Source organism: Oncorhynchus masou, chromosome 2 (genome assembly GCF_036934945.1).
Source record: "Oncorhynchus masou masou isolate Uvic2021 chromosome 2, UVic_Omas_1.1, whole genome shotgun sequence".
NCBI lineage: Eukaryota > Metazoa > Chordata > Actinopteri > Salmoniformes > Salmonidae > Oncorhynchus > Oncorhynchus masou.
Genome location: NC_088213.1, coordinates 29,325,711 through 29,343,611, shown reverse-complemented (window position 1 = coordinate 29,343,611; position 17,901 = coordinate 29,325,711). Strand labels below are relative to the sequence as shown.

General features: G+C 42.8%; 1 protein-coding gene and 1 long non-coding RNA gene across 2 annotated transcripts in view; both read right to left on the bottom strand.

Annotated features, from left to right (window-relative positions):
• Positions 1-2,119: 2,119 nt before the first annotated feature.
• On the bottom strand, positions 2,120-3,301 carry LOC135553859 (uncharacterized). Its single transcript, XR_010457636.1, has 4 exons — positions 3,204-3,301; positions 2,573-2,762; positions 2,358-2,482; positions 2,120-2,202 (listed from the first exon to the last, which is right to left on the bottom strand). It is a non-coding gene; the product is annotated as an uncharacterized LOC135553859 (long non-coding RNA).
• A 9,407-nt stretch (positions 3,302-12,708) lies between these two features.
• LOC135558359 (synaptotagmin-9-like) overlaps positions 12,709-17,901 on the bottom strand; it is a 41,777-nt gene continuing 36,584 nt past the window's right edge. Inside the window, exons 6-7 of the mRNA XM_064992109.1 lie at positions 16,704-16,833; positions 12,709-14,968 (exon numbers count right to left, since the gene is read on the bottom strand). Of these exons, the coding sequence (XP_064848181.1) occupies positions 14,900-14,968; positions 16,704-16,833 (199 nt within the window). The 3' untranslated portion in view covers positions 12,709-14,899. The remainder of the gene's footprint in view (positions 14,969-16,703; positions 16,834-17,901) is intronic.

Here is a 17,901-nt window from a genome sequence, read left to right as displayed (position 1 = left end):
CTGACACAAGCAACTAACATAGACAATCACCCACAAACAAACAGTGAAACCCAGGCTACCTAAGTATGATTCTCAATCAGAGACAACTAATGACACCTGCCTCTGATTGAGAACCATACTAGGCCGAAACATAGAAATCCTGAAATCATAGACAAACAAACATAGACTGCCCACCCCAACTCACGCCCTGACCATACTAAATAATGACAAAACAAAGGAAATAGAGGTCAGAACGTGACACCAGGTGAAAAATGCTCCGTTAGAAAATCACATAGCCACGGAAGCGGACAAGAAGGCGGACTAAGACGATGGTGAAGTGGGGTCCGCGTCCTGCGTCAGAGCCGCCAACGCGGACAGACACCCACCCAGACCCTCCCCTATAGGTTAAGGTTTTGCGGCCGGAGTCTGCACCTTTGGTCGGGGGGGGGGGGGTAGTGTCACGTTCTGACCTTTATTTCCTTTGTATTGTCATTATTTAGTATGGTCAGGGCGTGAGTTGGGGTGGGCAGTCTATGTTTGTTTTTCTATGATTTCGGTATTTCTATGTTGAGAATCATACTTAGGTAGCCTGGGTTTCACTGTGTGTATGTGGGTGGTTGTTCCTGTCTGTGTTTGCACCAGATAGGGCTGGTTAGGTTTTCGCACGTTTATTTTTTTTGTTAGTCTATTCATGTATAGTTTTTTCTTTATTAAAGAACCATGAATAGAAACCACGCTGCGTTTTGGTCTGCCTCTCCTTCAAGTAAAGAAAACCTTTACACCTGGTATTTTAATAATTAATTCAATAGTTTCAAAGCTCTCTATTCTGTCACCATTCAAGGTGATAAAACGACACATACAGTATGTGTGCTAATCAATTACTCTGACACCAATATATCCTCCCCTCCTGTAATATAGGCAAAGAGAATGATGTGCTGTAGTATGAGGATGTTCCCACCATCCTTATTTAGGTTGAATTACTTAACCAATCTCCCTGTAATCAGTTGGAAACCCACCAGTAACACAGCATCTTCAGGTGGCTCAGATATGTGGTGACAGGTGGACTCTATTTGATGCATGTGTAACAAAGGTAATTAGGCCCTGAGTTTGCGAGCTGTTATTAAAATGCTAAACAGTTTAAGGGCTGGATAACATGACGATCTAAACCTCATCAGGATGTGGGAGGGAAGGACAGAGGGAGAAAATAGAACACGTCTGATTTGTATTCGCTGTGGGTGAATATGTTATTTCATACATTACAGAATGCAATATGCTTATGGATCATTATTGTCCAAATTAACTCTATGCTGATATATTCACTCTTCCCTACCTGTAGTAGTTTGATTGTTCCCTTGGCAGTAATATTTATTATTTTTGGTGAATTCAAACAAATGCTTTATTAATTGATCAAAGTTTAGCTGAAATGTTCATTAGACCTATTGGGTCTTCAGAGATGCAGAGGCAGCTCGGTCTCCACTGTCAACATGTAATCAGTCAAAAAGTGCTGCAATCTCCAGCAGCATTGCATCCTCATTGTCATTATCAGTAGCAGGGGTAGCGGAGGCAGCCATATCCTTCAGCTCATTGTCATCTTCATACTCAGCGATGAGGTCTTCCAGGCTGGTCTCACTGATGGATTTCTTCATAGAGGTGTCTGTTAGGGTGGAGATCAAATCTTTAGCAGAGTCATCCTTCACGTCCTCATCAGTAGTGATCTTGTCCTTAGTGCTCTCAGGGGCCAGTGCCATGTCAAGAGTGGAGGTCTGGGTAATGTAGTCTGACATGTGAAGATCTATCATGGTCTCCGATGAGACCATGGAGATCTGGCTCTGAGAGGTAGAATCGGTCCGTGTGTCTGTGTTCATATCTGATGTCTGTGTTTCCATCTGCGCATGTGTCGAAGTGTTGGTAGAGGATGGCGTTTTCTCTGTCCTAGTTGCCATAGACGAGGTGGGCAGAGGGACTCCGGGAAGCTGCCACTCCAGCGGGACGATGGCCAGGTTCCGAGCCAGGGACAACTGAGAGACTGAGCTCTACCCGGAGGAAAAGGGTGGTTAGGTTGAGGTCAGAGGGGAAATTGTCTAAATGCTTTAATCTCTGTCTGTCCGTATAGTAATTTAGGTTTCAGTAACTTACGTGGGCACGTGGTAGAGTCAGAGAGTCAGGTCTTATGTAAATTTCCTCCACAGGGGTCTTCACTTGCCGGCGTGTCCTTCGATTTTCCTGCACAACACAATTGTAACACCCAATGATAACACAGCATTATCCGAAAGATATTTTGCTCACAATAAAATATGATACAGCATGTTTGGTTGTCTCACAGAGTTAGGTCTTTGTCCTGAATTAGTTCCCTTGTCTGTTTCTGGTGTTGTACTTACGGGTTCGTGGTCCTGAGATGATTTCAACAGCTGAACTTCAGTCCGGTCTTTCTCCCTGCCCACCTTTCCATTACTCTTGTCCTTGACCCTTTGGGTTGTAACATCACCTCCAGACAAGTCTGAACCTGTGTAGATTAGACATTTTGAAGACACGTTCTTCCAAGTGGAGCCAATCTCATTCTATATCTAATCAGCAGACACCCCATAACACTCACCAGTATCAGATGCATTATCTTTGTCCTGGTCCTTTCTACTCTGTCTGTTCTGAGAGGGACGAGTCTTCCTCAGCTTGACTTTCCCACCACAGCAGAAGAGAGTGAACAGCTGCAGGGCCGCCACAGCTGGATGGATGCTCTTCTTCTTCTCTTTCTGCTGGGTCTCCTTTGCTTGCTCCTCAGGGGAGACCTCAGTGTCGCAATCAGTACATCAGTTATAAATCTACTGACATTTCAAACTACAATATCAATGTTGAATATACGTAGCCAATGAGCTCTAGCTAATAGTATTTCCTAAGTGTGTTTCCATGTCAAAATGTTACCCCATAATAACGAGGGTTAGTGCTGTCCGTGATCCTTGGGACGTCCCTACCCTGAACCCTAACCTTAACCCTTACCTTAACCATTTCAATTTCAACGTCAAAGGTCAGAGTTGGGACGTTCCATGGATTCTGTTTAGACTTTTCCTAGTAATTATTAGGGCCTACCCCATCCGAAGGGGCATTGTGACATTATCACATTTGTCAAGCCATGTCAAAGGATCAGATTCAACACAATATGCTGTGTTTTCCTTATCAGTTGTCAAATGCATTGGTTAATCCTCATTAATAAGCAAGTTTGGATGTCTTACCGAGTTAGGTCTTAGTTTAATGTCTTTTTCTTTTTCCTGTGTCGTTCTGCATTTGTGGTCCTGAGATTCAATTCTATGTTTCTCTCCCCCAACCTTTCCTTTACTCTTGTCCTTGATCCTTTTCACGTCACCTGCAGAGTAGTCCAAGCCTGTAAGTGAAACATTTCTAAGACACATGACCTGTTTTTTTCCAAGTGAAGCCTAGATAATTGTACTATGTAGCAGCACTAATCAATATACACCTCCTAACACTCACCAGTATCAGAGTCATTATTGTTGTTTGTATCATTTATCGTTGTTCCCTTTCTCCCATCACCACTCTGGGAGGGATCAAAGGGTGTTTTCTTCACCTTGACGCAGCTCAGCAGTGTAAACAGCTGAAGAAAGGTCAGGGCTTGAGGGATCCTCTTCTCCTTAGGTTTATCTTTATGTTCCTGTGTCTCCTTTGGTTTCTCCCTATGGGATACCTCAGGGACAGGGTCACTTAGTCTCTGACCCATGTCACGACAAGGTAGTGTACTGTTGTAATCAATCAAATCAGTTATAGGTTGGGAGATCGTTCGAATGTAGCTAATGCGCTCTACCTGAGCTTGTCTGACCGTTTTAATGTGGTCTGAGATTATGACATAAGTGTGTTTCCGTGGCAACATGTTACCTCATAATGTTCCCTTCTAACAACTAGTTCTCCTTCCCTGGTAAAGGGGCATTGTGACATCACCAAGTTAGTTACCTATCCACATATGCTCCCAGAACACTGGAACAGCCTATTTCTATAGACCTCGTCTGCCTGTATGTCTGTATGTCTGTCTGTCTGTACAGATTTAGGATATTAATTTGATCACTCTTTTGTTTCTGATACTTGTACTGCAGAACAAGAAATGCAAACTTGTATTACAAAAGGCTTTGTAAGTTTGTAATTTCCATTTTCCATTTCCAGTTTTGCCCAAATAAACAATTTATCAAAGCCTACAAAAAAATCTCCATTAATTTTAATCCACATAATATTTCACATTTCCTGTTACTGCAGAATTATTTTCCTGCTGTTGCAAACTGGATCAAATTAAGATCCTACCACTGTATGTCTGTCTCTCTCTTTCCTTCTCTCTACCTCTCTCTCTCTGCCTGTACTCATATTCAACCTCTGCCTTCACCCTATTGCAGCATTTGATTTTCTCATAATTTGCCTGCATCATGTTGCAAGGACAGAGTGGCTGAGCACAGGTCAATCACTCCACAATGAGTATGATTATACAGTTGATTATCAAGTGCCACATTCAACAGACTACTACTGTTGGCAATCAGAATACATTATTGTTGTCGTCCAAGAGTCGACTCATTGAATACATGCAGCCCAGTGGGCAAGAGTCATGGCAACACGTCTATTCATACCTCCTCTATGTTTGCACTATTAAAAGCAGATTGCCGCCACATGTAGCATTAGAGACAGCAAGCCTCCCTGGCTCAGCACCTGTTAGTGTCAGCTTTTAAGTGCTACATGTCAGCCTGATAATTACTCTGTGTGTCATCAGCAGAGGTGATTGGTGGTAACAGCTCACAGAACATGAAAAGCTAACACTTCTGGAGGCACCTGGATGTATCACAGTAGTTTATCAATTTCACCTAACGATAGGTTTGCAGGTATGCACGGACAAACACACACCACATGCACACTCTCACACACGTCACACTCACACACCCTATTGTCACACAGTAATGGTTGGTGTAGGTGGACTGCGGGTCCATGGGTCACGGTTGTTAACCTGACGAGAGGCGACATCAGGCTGGCTGTCATAAAGGCGGAGAGAGAGAGACCTGTGACACTGCGCATACTAACGGTAACTAAATTATTCATCTGTAGCACGACATCATCCAACAGCAGCGCTGCTAGCTAACGGCCTGGTTTATATCAGTCAGGAATGAGAGGCCTTATCTACATCACAGAAACTCTAACCAACGGCCTGAGTGATGCTATATGCTAGACAGAGGAGAAGAGAGGGATCATGGACAATAGAAAAGAAACAGACTGCAGCTAGCTGAATGTAATGGGGAGCAGATATAAAAGAGGATGTTCTACAGTGCAGTAGCACCAGTCTCTGTCTGTTGCCAGCACTAGTGGTAGAGGTGATACACGCTCTCTCTTTATGGTGGTCCATGTCAATGCCCTGCTTAGCAGTGTTATGTGCTATACAGCATAGTGTATGGCTGTGTAAAAGCCGTATGTTAATGACCTGTGAAGGAGCCGTATTGACGAGCTGCGTTAAAGCAGTAAGACCATGAGATGGTGTGTTTTATATCCCATGGGATGTGGGACCTGAAGTAAAAGGCAATGTCTTGCCTTGATATAATGATACAGAAAAAAGCATGGAAGACAAAATACATTTCCATTGGCCTCCTTAGCTGGGATGAGTTAACAGAGAAATCATCACTGTGTGGCAGGTGGAGCGTAAAACCCCAAATGGCCATGTAGAAATCTTAATCTGTGGTGGACAGGACAGTGGTAGAGCTCATGGAGGTACCCAGACAGCAAAGCTGATGTAAAGAATGTGGTGTCATACAACGAGATGCAACACTACAACAATGGTACTCTAATTTATCAATTTTTTGTGAAGAGGAAAGTAGTGCTGTCTCCATACGACATACAACACACACACACAAAGAAAGACAGTTTATCTGCCCCTGTCGTCTGGTGGTCAACTCCATACAGATCCTATTAAATTACTTAAGGGGCTATGTCATAATCGCTCAAAGTTATAGAATGGAGTGATAATGGCAGCTATTTTCGTTAGAAAGAAATCCAAACCAGTCTATTTGGAATGAATGGCAGTGGAGTGATGCATTTCCTGTTTTTACTTCTGCAAGAAAATCAAAGGCATGAGAAATATCAGAAATTGTGTAATTAAAATCAAACCAATGACATTTTAGGTCACATTTTTGGTCACATACAAGTGGCTAGCAGATGTTAATGCGAGTGTAGCGAAATGCTTGTGCTAGTTCCGACAGTGCAGTAATATCTAACAAGTAATCTAACAATATCACCAACAACTTCCTAATACACACAAATCTAAAGGGATAGAATACGACTATGTACATATAAATATATGGATGAGCGATGGCTGAGCGGCAGAGGCAGTATAGACATATGAGATGATAATAGAAGATATGTAAACACTATTAAAGTGATTGGTGATCCATTTATTTATGTGGCCATTGATTTGAGTCTCTATGTTAGCAGCAGCCTCTCTGAGTCAGTGAACGCTGTTCAGCAGTCTGATGGCCATGAGATAGAAGCTGTTTGTCAGTCTCTTGGTCCCAGCTTTGATCCACCTGTACTGACCTCGCCTTCTTGATGATAGTGCGGTGAACAGGCAGTGGCTCGGGTGGTTGTTGTCCTTGAATTTTTTGGGGGGCATTCCTGTGACATCGAGTGCTGTAGGTGTCCTGGAGGGCAGGCAGTTTGCCCCCTGTAATGCGTTGTGCAGACCGCACCATCCTCTGGAGAACCTTGCGATTGAGGGCACTGTAGTTTCCGTACCAGGCGGTGATACAGCTCGACAGGATGCTCTCAATTGGGCATCTGTAAAAGTTTGACTGGGTGTTAGGTGACAAGCCAAATTTGTTCAGCCTCCTGAGGTTGAATAGACACCACATTGTTTGTGTGGGTGGACCATTTCAGGTTGTCTGTGATGTATACGCCTAGGAACTTAAAACCTTCCACCTTCTCCACTACTGTCCCGTCGATGTGGATAGGGGGCTGCTCCCTCTGCTGTTTCTTGAAGTCCATGATCATCTCCTTTGCTTTGTTGAGTGAGAGGTTGTTTTTCTGACAACACACTCCGAGTGCCCTCCTCCCTTTAGGCTGTCTCGTCGTTGTTGGTAATCAAGCCCACTACTGTTGTGTCATCTCCAAACTTGATGATTGAGTTAGAGGCATGCATGGCCACACAGTCGTGTGTGAACAGGGAGTACAGGAGGGGGCTGAGCACGCACTCTTTTGGGGCCCCAGTGTTGAGGGTCAGCTAAGTGGAGATGTGGAGTTTTTTTTCACCTTTATTTAACCAGGTAGGCTAGTTGAGAACAAGTTCTCATTTGCAACTGCGACCTGGCCAAGATAAAGCGTAGCAATTCGACACATACAACAACACAGAGTTACACATGGAATAAACAAAACATACAGTCAATAATACAGTAGAACAAAAGAAAACAAAAAGTCTATATACAGTGAGTGCAAAAAAAGTTAAGGAAATAAATAGGCCATGGTGGCGAAGTAATTACAATATAGCAATTAAACACTGGAATGGTAGATCGGCAGAAGATAAATGTGCAGGTAGAGATACTGGGGTGCAAAGGAGCAAAATGAATAAATAAATACCAGTATGGGGATGAGGTAGGTAGATAGATTGGCTGTTTACAGATGGGCTATGTACAGGTGCAGTGATCTGTAAGCTGCTCTGACAGCTGGTGCTTAAAGCTAGTGAGGGAGATGTGAGTCTCCAGCTTCAGAGATTTTTGCAATTCGATCCAGTCATTGGCAGCAGAGAACTGGAAGGAAAGAAGACCAAGGGAGGAATTGGCTTTGGGGGTGACCAGTGAGATATACCTGCTGGAGCGCGTGCTACGAGTGGGTGCTGCTATGGTGACCAGTGAGCTGAGATAAGGCGGGGCTTTATCTAGAGTCTTGTAGATAACCTGTAGCCAGTGGGTTTGGCGATGAGTAAGAAGTGAGGGCCAACCAACGAGAGCGTACAGGTCGCAATGGTGGGTAGTGTATGGGGCTTTGGTGACAAAACGGATGGCACTGTGATAGACTGCATCCAGTTTGTTGAGTAGAGTGTTGGAGGCTATTTTACAGATGATATCACCGAAGTCGAGGATCGGTAGGATGGTCAGTTTTACGAGGGTATGTTTGGCAGCATGAGTGAAGGATGCTTTGTTGAGATATAGGAAGCCGATTCTAGATTTAATTTTGGATTAGAGATGCTTAATGTGAGTCTGGAAGGAGAGTTTATAGTCTAACCAGACACCCGGGTATTTGTAGTTGTCCACGTATTCTAAGTCAGAGACGTCCAGAGTAGTGATGCTGGACGGGCGAGCAGGTGCGGGCAGCGATCAATTGAAAAGCATGCATTTAGTTTTACTTGTGTTTAAGAGCAGTTGGAGGCCACGGAAGGAGAGTTGTATGGCATTGAAGCTCGTCTGGAGGTTAGTTAACATAGTGTCCAAGGAGGGGCCAGAAATATACAGAATGGTGTCGTCTGCGTAGAGGTGGATCAGAGAATCACCAGCAGCAAAAGCAACATCATTGATGTATACAGAAAAGAGAGTCGGCCAGAGAATTGAACCCTATGGCACACCCATAAAGACTGTCAGAGGTCCAGACAACAGGCCCTCCGATTTGACACACTGAAATCTATCAGAGAGGTAGTTGGTAAATCAGGCGAGGCAATCATTTGAGAAACCAAGGCTGTCGAGTCTGCCAACAAGAATGTTGTGATTGACAGTTGAAAGCCATGGCCAGGTCGATGAATATGGCTGCACAGTAATGTCTCTTATCGATGGCGATTATGATGTCGTTTAGAACCTTGAGCGTGGCTGAGGTGCACCCATGACCAGCTCTGAAACCAGATTGCATATTGGAGAAGGTATGGTGGGATTAGAAATGGTCAGTAATCTGTTTGTTAACTTGGCTTTCGAAGACCTTAGAAAGACAGAGTAGGATAGATATAGGTCTGTAGCAGTTTGGGTCTAGAGTGTCACCCCATTTGAAGAGGGGGATGACAGTGGCAGCTTTCCAATCTTTGGGAATCTCAGACGATACAAAAGAGAGGTTGAACAGGCTAGTCATAGGGGTTGCAACAATTTCGGCAGGTAATTGTAGAAAGAGAGGGTCCAGATTGTCTAGCCCGGCTGATTTGTAGGGGTCCAGATTTTGCAGCTCTTTCAGAACATTGGCTATCTGGATTTGGGTGAAGGAGCAATGGTGGGGGCTTTGGCGGGTTGCTGTGGAGGGTGCCGGGCAGTTGACCGGGGTAGGGGTAGCCATGTGGAAAGCATGGCCAGCCGTAGAGAAATGCTTATTGAAATTCTCAATTATAGTGGATTTATCGGTGGTGACAATGTTTCCTAGCCTCAGAGCAGTGGGCAGCTGGGAGGAGGTGCTCTTATTCTCCATGGACTTTACAGTGTCCCAGAACCTTTTTGAGTTAGTACTACAGGATGCAAATTTATGTTTGAAAAAGCTAGCCTTAGCTTTTCTAACTGCCTGTGTATATTTGTTCCTAACTTCCCTGAAAAGTTGCACATCACGGGGGCTATTCGATGCTAATGCAGAACGCCACAGGATGTTTTTGTGCTGGTTAATGGCAGACAGGTCTGGCGTGAACCAAGGACTATATCTATTCCTAGTTCTACATTTTTTGAGAGGGGTTTTAAAAGGGTGAGGAAGGCACTTTTAAAGAATAGCCAGGCATCATCTACTGATGGGATGAGGTCAATGTCATTCCAGGATACCCCGGCCAGGTCGATTAGAAAGGCCTGCTCGCAGAAGTGTTTCAGGGAGCGTTTGGCAGTGATGAGGGGTGGTTGTTTGGTTGCAGACCCATTACGGATGCAGGCATGAGGCAGTGATTGCTGTATTTGGAGTGCGAATTAGTTAGGATGACATCTATGAGGGTGCCCGTGTTTACTGATTTGGGGTTGTACCTGGTAGGTTCATTGATAATTTGTGTGAGATTGAGGGCATCAAGCTTAGTTTGTAGGATGGCCGGGTATTAAGCATGTCCCAGTTTAGGTCACCTAGTAGCACGAGCTCAGAAGATAGATGGGCGGCAATCAGTTCACATATAGTATCGAGGGCACAGCTGGGGGCAGAGGGAGATCTATAGCAAGCGGCAACAGTGAGAGGTGCATTTTTAGAAGTAGAGGCTCAAATTGTTTGGGTACAGACTTAGCCTGCAGAGTTCTGTATTCTATCTTTGCAGTAGATTGCAACACCGCCCCCTTTGGCAGTTCTATCTTGGCGGAAAACGTTATAGTTAGCAATGGAGATTTCAGGGTTTTTGGTGGTTTTCCTAAACCAGGATTCAGACATGGCTAAGACATCTGGGTTGGCAGAGTGTGCTAGGGCAGTGAATTAAACAAACTTAGGGAGGAGGCTTCTAATGTTAACATGCATGAAACCAAGGCTTTTACGTTTACAGAAGTCAACAAATGAGAGCACCTGGGGGGTGGGAGTGGAGCTAGGCACTGCAGGACCTGGATTAACCTCCACATCACCAGAGGAACAGAGGAGAAATAGGGTAAGGGTACGGCTAAATACTATACGAACTGGCCATCTCGCACATTCAGAATAGAGAGTAAAAGGAGCAGGTTTCTGGGCATGATAGCATTGATTAAATGCATAGTGTAAAGACAAAGGTAATGTAGGATGTGAGTACATTGGAGGTAAACCTAGGCATTGAGTAATGAAGAGAGAGATATAGTCTCTAGAGATGTTTAAACCAGGTGATGTCATCGCATATGTAGGAGGTGGAACAACATGGTTCGTTAAGGCATATTGAGCAGAACTAGAGGCTCTACAGTGAAATAAGACAGTAATCACTAACCAGAACAGTAATGTACAAGGCATATTGATATTAGAGAGAGGCATGCGTAGCCAAGTGAACATATGGGTCCAGTGAGTGGTTGGGCTGACTGGGGACACGGCGATTCAGACAGTTAGCAGGCTAACAAGCTAACAGTTAGTAGGTCGGAGCTAAACAAGCTAGCAGCTAGTAGACCAGGGCAAGCTAGCAGTTAGCAGACCGGGTTAGCAAGCAAGCAGATAGCAGGGGCTCGAAAGTTAGGGATGGGGGTAAGTCTGTTTTTGCCTCTTCGTGCGGTGACGTCGATAAACCAGTCGTGGAATTAGTAGGGTTCCAAGTTGCTCTAGGTAGCTAGCAGTCCGATATTGTAGCCCAGGAGTATGCTTCGGTGGTAGCACAGGAGCCCTCGCCGGGCTAGAATCAAGCTAAATTGGTGCTTGCTCTGGGATGGAAACGCTAGCCATGAGTAGTCATCCGGGATTGCGGTTAGCTAGTTGTGAAGATCCAGATGAAAATGTTCAGTTTGCGGTAGGAATCCGGGGATAAAAATAGCAGGTCCGTTATGCTCTGGTTAGAGTCACGTTGTTCGAACTGGCGAGAGCTTTCCGAGCTGAAGGTTAGCTGATGACCGCTAGCAACGGTTTGCTAACTGATATCTGGTAGTTAGCTGGCTAGCTTCAGTTGAGGGATTCCAGATCTGAAGTAAATATAAATACTTTAGGAAGAAAAAGCAGATCCACGCCACATTGGGTGAGGCGGGTTGCAGGAGAGTATTTAGGTGATGAGGTTTAGCAAAATATTTTAAAGGATATGCGACAAAAAATATGTAAAACGATATATTCAAGGGACACGACAGGACAAGGACGTCTGACTGCTACGCCATCTTGGATCAGAATTTCAGTTTCCTACCTTCACCACCAGGGGGGCGACCCGTCAGAAAGTCCAGGACCCAATTGCATGGGGAGGGGTTGAGACCCAGGGCCTCTAGCTTAATGATGAGCATAGAGGGTACTATGGTGTTGAATGCTGAACTGTAGTCGTTAAACAGCATTCTTACATACATAGGTATTCCTCTTGTCCAGATGGAATAGGGCAGTTGTAACCCCAAAATATTGTTGTATAATTATAAATACTGTTTCGGTATAAATAGCCCCTAAAATATATGTAAACAGACCATAAATGTCAACATTTTTGTTTTCTTGGAAATCTGTGTTTCATATTATATTATACAATATCAGTACTTGATGCATTCACAACTTGTCTAAATCCTATCATCAACCATTTTCAGCCAGTGTATAGCTGTGGATTGACTGCATTGTTTAAATAGAATGTTGGCATATTGGCATAATTTGAAAAATGCATGGAATCATTGCAATTAAACTGGCTGGCTATTACAAATTTACAATGCAGATAATTTTTTTAATTCATTTTTTTACACTATCTTATCACAGCACTGGCAAATCATGTTTGACCAACTCCCTGACCAAAATGGCTGACCCTTTAGACCATCATAAGAAGGTTCATATCCATTCTAGAGTTCTAATTCCTAATTCTATTTCCAAAGCATCCTGTAGGCTACACAGAACGGGGAAGTTGCCCTGTTTATAGCGAACGTTGCATCATCATCTAAACGGTGTCACGCGTCATCTTCTGAAGTGTCCCATATGCAGGGAGGGAATGTATCGGCTGATGACCAGTGGAGGAAAAAGCACCCAGTTGTCATACTAAAAGTAAAGATACCTTAATGAAAATGACTCAAGTAAAAGTGAAAGTCACACGGAAAATACTACTTCAGTAAAATTCTATTTGGTTTTAAATATACTGAACCACCAAAAGTACATGTAATTGCTAAAATATACCTAACTATCAAAATTTAAAAAATTCCTTATGTTAAGCAAACCAGACGGCACAATTTTCTAGTTTTGTATTTTATTTACAGATAGCCAGTGCACCCTCCAACACTCAGACATAATTAACAAACCAAGCATGTATGTTTAGTGAGTCTGCCAGATCAGAGGCAGTAGGGATGACCAGTGAATGTTCTCTAGATAAGTGAGTGAATTAGACTGTTTTCCTGTCCAGCAAAGCACTCAAAATGTAATTAGTATTTTGGGTGTAATGAATATTTTGGGTGTCAGGGAAAATGTATGGAGTAAAAAGTACATTATTTTCTTATGGAATGTAGTGAAGTAATAGTAAAGTACAGATACCAAAAGAAAACTGCTTAAGTAGCCATTTCAATTTCAATTATTATTGTACTTAAATACTTTACACCATGGCTGATGACATACTCAGCTAAAACAGAAATACATGGCCCCAGTTCCTAATGTTCTCTCTTGTCATATTCAAAACGTACACAATGTTGGCTTGTTATAGGTGTGTATGGAGCTATGACGTAGCGCTGCTAAATGTGGTAACCTTCACAGTTAGAGTGATTTCCAGAAATGGTAAAAGTCCAGAGTACAACAGATGTTACATGATTCCCATGACTAAAGTCAATACAATGGCGCCATCATTCAGGTATAGTTCAACATGCAAAGTCATTAATCACTAAAAGCATCAGATAATGAAACATGGATATTCAACAGACAGTCACGGTAGACCTCTTCTGATCTAAAGTATATCTGATAAACTGGCTCAATACACGAGGTACAATTGATTCTAGTGCTGCGGGTAGTAGGCACAGATCTAGGATCAGTACCCTCCTAATCTAATAACTTTACCATTAGGAGGAACATGCTAAATTGACCTGAGAACAGCATATGGAGTAGGTACAACTTCATCACACTCTGATTTCTGGCACTTTGTGAGGGGCAGGCATGTCTGATTGAAAACACTCTCTCTGACAGTGACAAATCACAGCTCATCATCACTGGAGGCAGCTAATCCATGGAGAGCAACGGAGGACCAATTTAGCCCCAGAACATGCAGCCTACGCAATGAGGAGACACATGGTTCGATAGCCAATCAGCTTGCTCTAGAACTGACGAGCCTGTATGACACTGTAGGAAACAGTGGAATCAATATTCTGTCAGAGCCTCAAATGTACAAGTACATGTATCCCCAAGAGGTATGCATAGCAACAGTATTATTCACTGAACCCAGTTGATAAAGTGAAACAGTAGTTAGCAACTAGGCATGTATCCAGATTATTCTAAACCATAATGATAAGTCATCTGTGAATGTTCTGAGTAGATGTTCATTTGGCATTGGTTTCTATGTGGATTCATTAGTAACCTCACAAATACAGGCACTTCTTCCAGTCATGGTAATCCACTTGGCTGCAATCTCATTGATTTGATTTGTAATTTGCAAAAATAAACAACTGATCATCGACAAGGTACAAAACAAATGACTAGACCCCATCTCCATCTCTCAGAAAACACTTAGACTCACACGCATGCCTTTTATCGCCTCAAGACAATCTGTAGTTGTCCTAGCAACAGGTGAGGATTATAACATTGACCACTCAGCTGTGTTTTTATTAATACATATTTATTGACAACAATTGAAAGGACATTTTTACGTACAGGTACTAAGTCTAAGAAATGAACTGCCACTGCACATGTCATGTGATCATCCGACAGAACATTCTATTCCAAGAACAGAAACCGCAAGAAACTGAGGAGAAGATATTCCACCAAAAAACCATGACCTCATGCACCGTTTCCAAATGAAATATGTATATCAGTTCAACTGGTTGTTTTTAAGTACACTGTGCAATACAGACACACCCCATTAAAAACAGGTAGAGCAAGACTAATGTAAAAAACGGTTACTTCAAACTCAGGCTTAGACCAAACTGTTAAAACCTCCTGGTTTGTTTTTGTCATCCATTTTCTTTTTAGAACTGAATAAAGAAGACAACAACCGTATTATGTGGTCACTCAACATGCAACTGAATCAATCCAACTCCCCATGCAAATGCCCTGTCCCAGAGACATAGAGCTGACAATGATTGGCCTCTGATAACCATGAGATCGACCGCACACGGTCGTGACATATAACAGTATGTCGACCACCAAGCAGGACGGTGTTCCTACGGTTGGGCTGGACCGCCTGGCTCTTCTCCTTGTGGTAGTATTCCAGGAGGGACCCGCGGTTAAGCTTACGGGCTTACGGAGACGGAGGAGTCTTCAGAGAATTACAGGACCCTGCCTGGCTCCCACCTGTGGTGCCTTGGTACTGTGGGGAGAGAGAGAGACGAAAGAGAGATAAACCTCCAATAAAGATAGCCGTGTACATGTAGATTAGTAGTCCTAGAGACATTCTGTAGAGGGGAAGAAGATAACAGATCACTTCGGGTCAGTGTATTGACCAAATCTGCTACTTCAATAAACCAATTAAATTGTAAGTTCTGTTAGAAAGTGATGTTCACTGCACTGTAGTTAAAGCTTAATAGCAGCAATTGTGACCTAAAGACATTAATAAGAGCTCACTAATTCAAGGATCTCTCACGAATTGTAGGTGATAAGCAACAAGCTGTGCCAAACTAAAATATGTTTTGGAAATGATCTTTATTGCCTCTGAATCCTCCTTAGAGGACTGCCAAACATAACTACTCTCTAAAACACCCATTGTGAAAACAGAGATTCTCTCAAACTCCAAGCACTTCAACATGAATGCACTTGATTGATTCTCTTCTTTCGCTTGCAGAAATCTAGCCGCTCAGAATCGGTTAGTTAAGCAAGCAGCAAAATGTCTTCCTCTGTTTTCATCTCATCAAAGTCAGATGTATTTTGCAGTGAAAGGTTCAGTTCTTCTTGACAGTAATTGTTTTGTTTGCTGGCTGAAAAGCAAAAAGACAGAAGCCATTACTGAAAGAGAGTGAGGGAGAGAATTATGGGTTACAGAGCAAACAAACATACACAAACATAGTTGCGTTTGAAGTCCTTTTGCGTCCCGGGTGTGTTTTGACTATGTGATTTTTGGGGAGAGGGCCTTGTGAAGGCAGAACAACATTGATTCAAATGGCTGGTGAGGCAGACTGCTAAATAATAGATGTGCTTTCCTGGGGGCTCAAATTAGGATTTCAAAGCATTGTCACATAATGTACATGTAACTAAGTAAGTAACCCTGAAGCAAACAGAATAGTCCACTTAATTGTTCCGTTTCTCAAATCCTGCTCTGTCTGTCTCTCTACCTCTTTTCTTGCTCTCGTGCTGTCTCTTTCACTTAATCTACAGTATGTCTCTCCCTATCTGTCTGTCTAACTCTCTCTTTCTCTCCCTCGTTCCCTCTCTAAACATTGGTGGTTCACTCAGCTGTGTTCTAAAAGGAAGACCGTCTCCTTTGATGCCAACACAATAAAGCCATTATGCAAGGCTGAGTGCACAGGTCACACACTCTCTCCTTCAACTCCTCGACACTCCTCTCCACTCAATCTATCCGCCATAATAATAGATGTATTATTATATATTTCCAATTAATGTCAGCTATTTTATGTATACCGTTGTATACCAATGCAATGTAAACATGAGATGTAGAAAGGCCTTGATTCTTCTTCAGAATAATCAGTATACTTGTTGCCATGCTTCTTGCTGCCATCAAGATACACCTACTCGCTGACAGCCTTGGCATTCTCAGCTGTGGTTGTTTTTAACAATGGAGGATTTTTTAACAATGGAGGTAGAGAGGTTGAGAGCCTCTTAGAGTATTTATTATTGAGAAGAATGAGGCCTTAGAAAAGAGGAGGATAATTTTGATGAATGAGTTCCTGTGACAGGTAACGACACTACCGTCTCAAGTCTGAAACCACCAGACATAGGTCAAACTAGTCTGCTCAAAGATGTCGGGTATTTGAGTCATTTTGACAGTATGCAATACAAACCTATTTAGGCTGAGGCAAACCATGGAAATGTTGCACTTGGAAACAAGACACATATGTGGACACACACACACACACGAACACCGGCTTTACCTCTATGAGCGGGTGCCAGTGGGCGATGGGTTTTCGTGGGTACGACAGCATTTCGCTCCAGTGGTCTCGGCCCAGGCGCTCTGCATCGGTGCCCACTTTACACACCCCGATGACCTCATTATGGCCTACACTGGATAGAGAAACACACAGAGGCCTTCATTACTCCTGACTTTGGACTGGAGATGAAGGAGTACGGTCTCGGCCTAAACTTAACGTTTATTTGGGTAGTAAGATCAACCTACAAGTTTAATCCTAACTTTAGGCAGAACATTAAGGTAATATTACAGTAACCCTGTGTGGATCTAAAAGTGAATCACATGAATCATTGAAAATGTGTGAATTCATCGAAAAATAGGGCATCAAACAAAATGTATGATGGGATGTGAAATCTCAGGAAAGAACATTCATATTGCGTCTGTATGAATGGTGTGACAGAACTAAATGATGCTACAGAATGAGAGTATCTTTTCAATATTGGTGCGACAGAACAGTCATTCAAAGCTAGGTGATCATGTGAATATGTCTGCCTTCACAGTAATGATGATACATTTTCCATGGTAGAAAAACATAGCGGTACTAAAATGAGAGTTGATAAGAGAAAGAATAGAAGGAAGATAAAGACAAGGAGATGTTGGACTGCTACCCACAAGATAGGAGGCTCCTGGGTAATGTAACCTTCTCTAATTCACTCCCTTCTGCATTGAAAGCTTTTTAACCATTTATATGCCTCGCATCAATTCTGAATCAGTATTGTCTTGACTGTAGGTATCTACACGCTACAAGAAACCTGGGAGACTGACAAGTAGCACACGGTATATACTGCATAAGAACCACCATTTAAAAACTACTGTGTCACTCATTTAAAAGCTACTGAGTCACTGAGTTTAGCTTTTAGTTTAATTTATTCATTCAACCATTTTAAAAAACAAGCACGCGTAAAACTTGAAAAAGCCATACGTGCACATGAATAAAATCATTGAGGATTTTTTTTTTTTTCACAATAAAGTCTGGGAATTATTAGAAGAAGAACACATCATTCCAGTTACATCATAGGGGTTATTCATATGGGCACAGAAGACATCAAACATATTTTTACTTTATGTTTAAAGCTGCTCAGAGAGGAAGTTGTTTTTATGGGCAGAGGCAACTCATTCCATTCTGAGGCTCCAGTACATAAGAAAGTATCTTTCCCAGCATT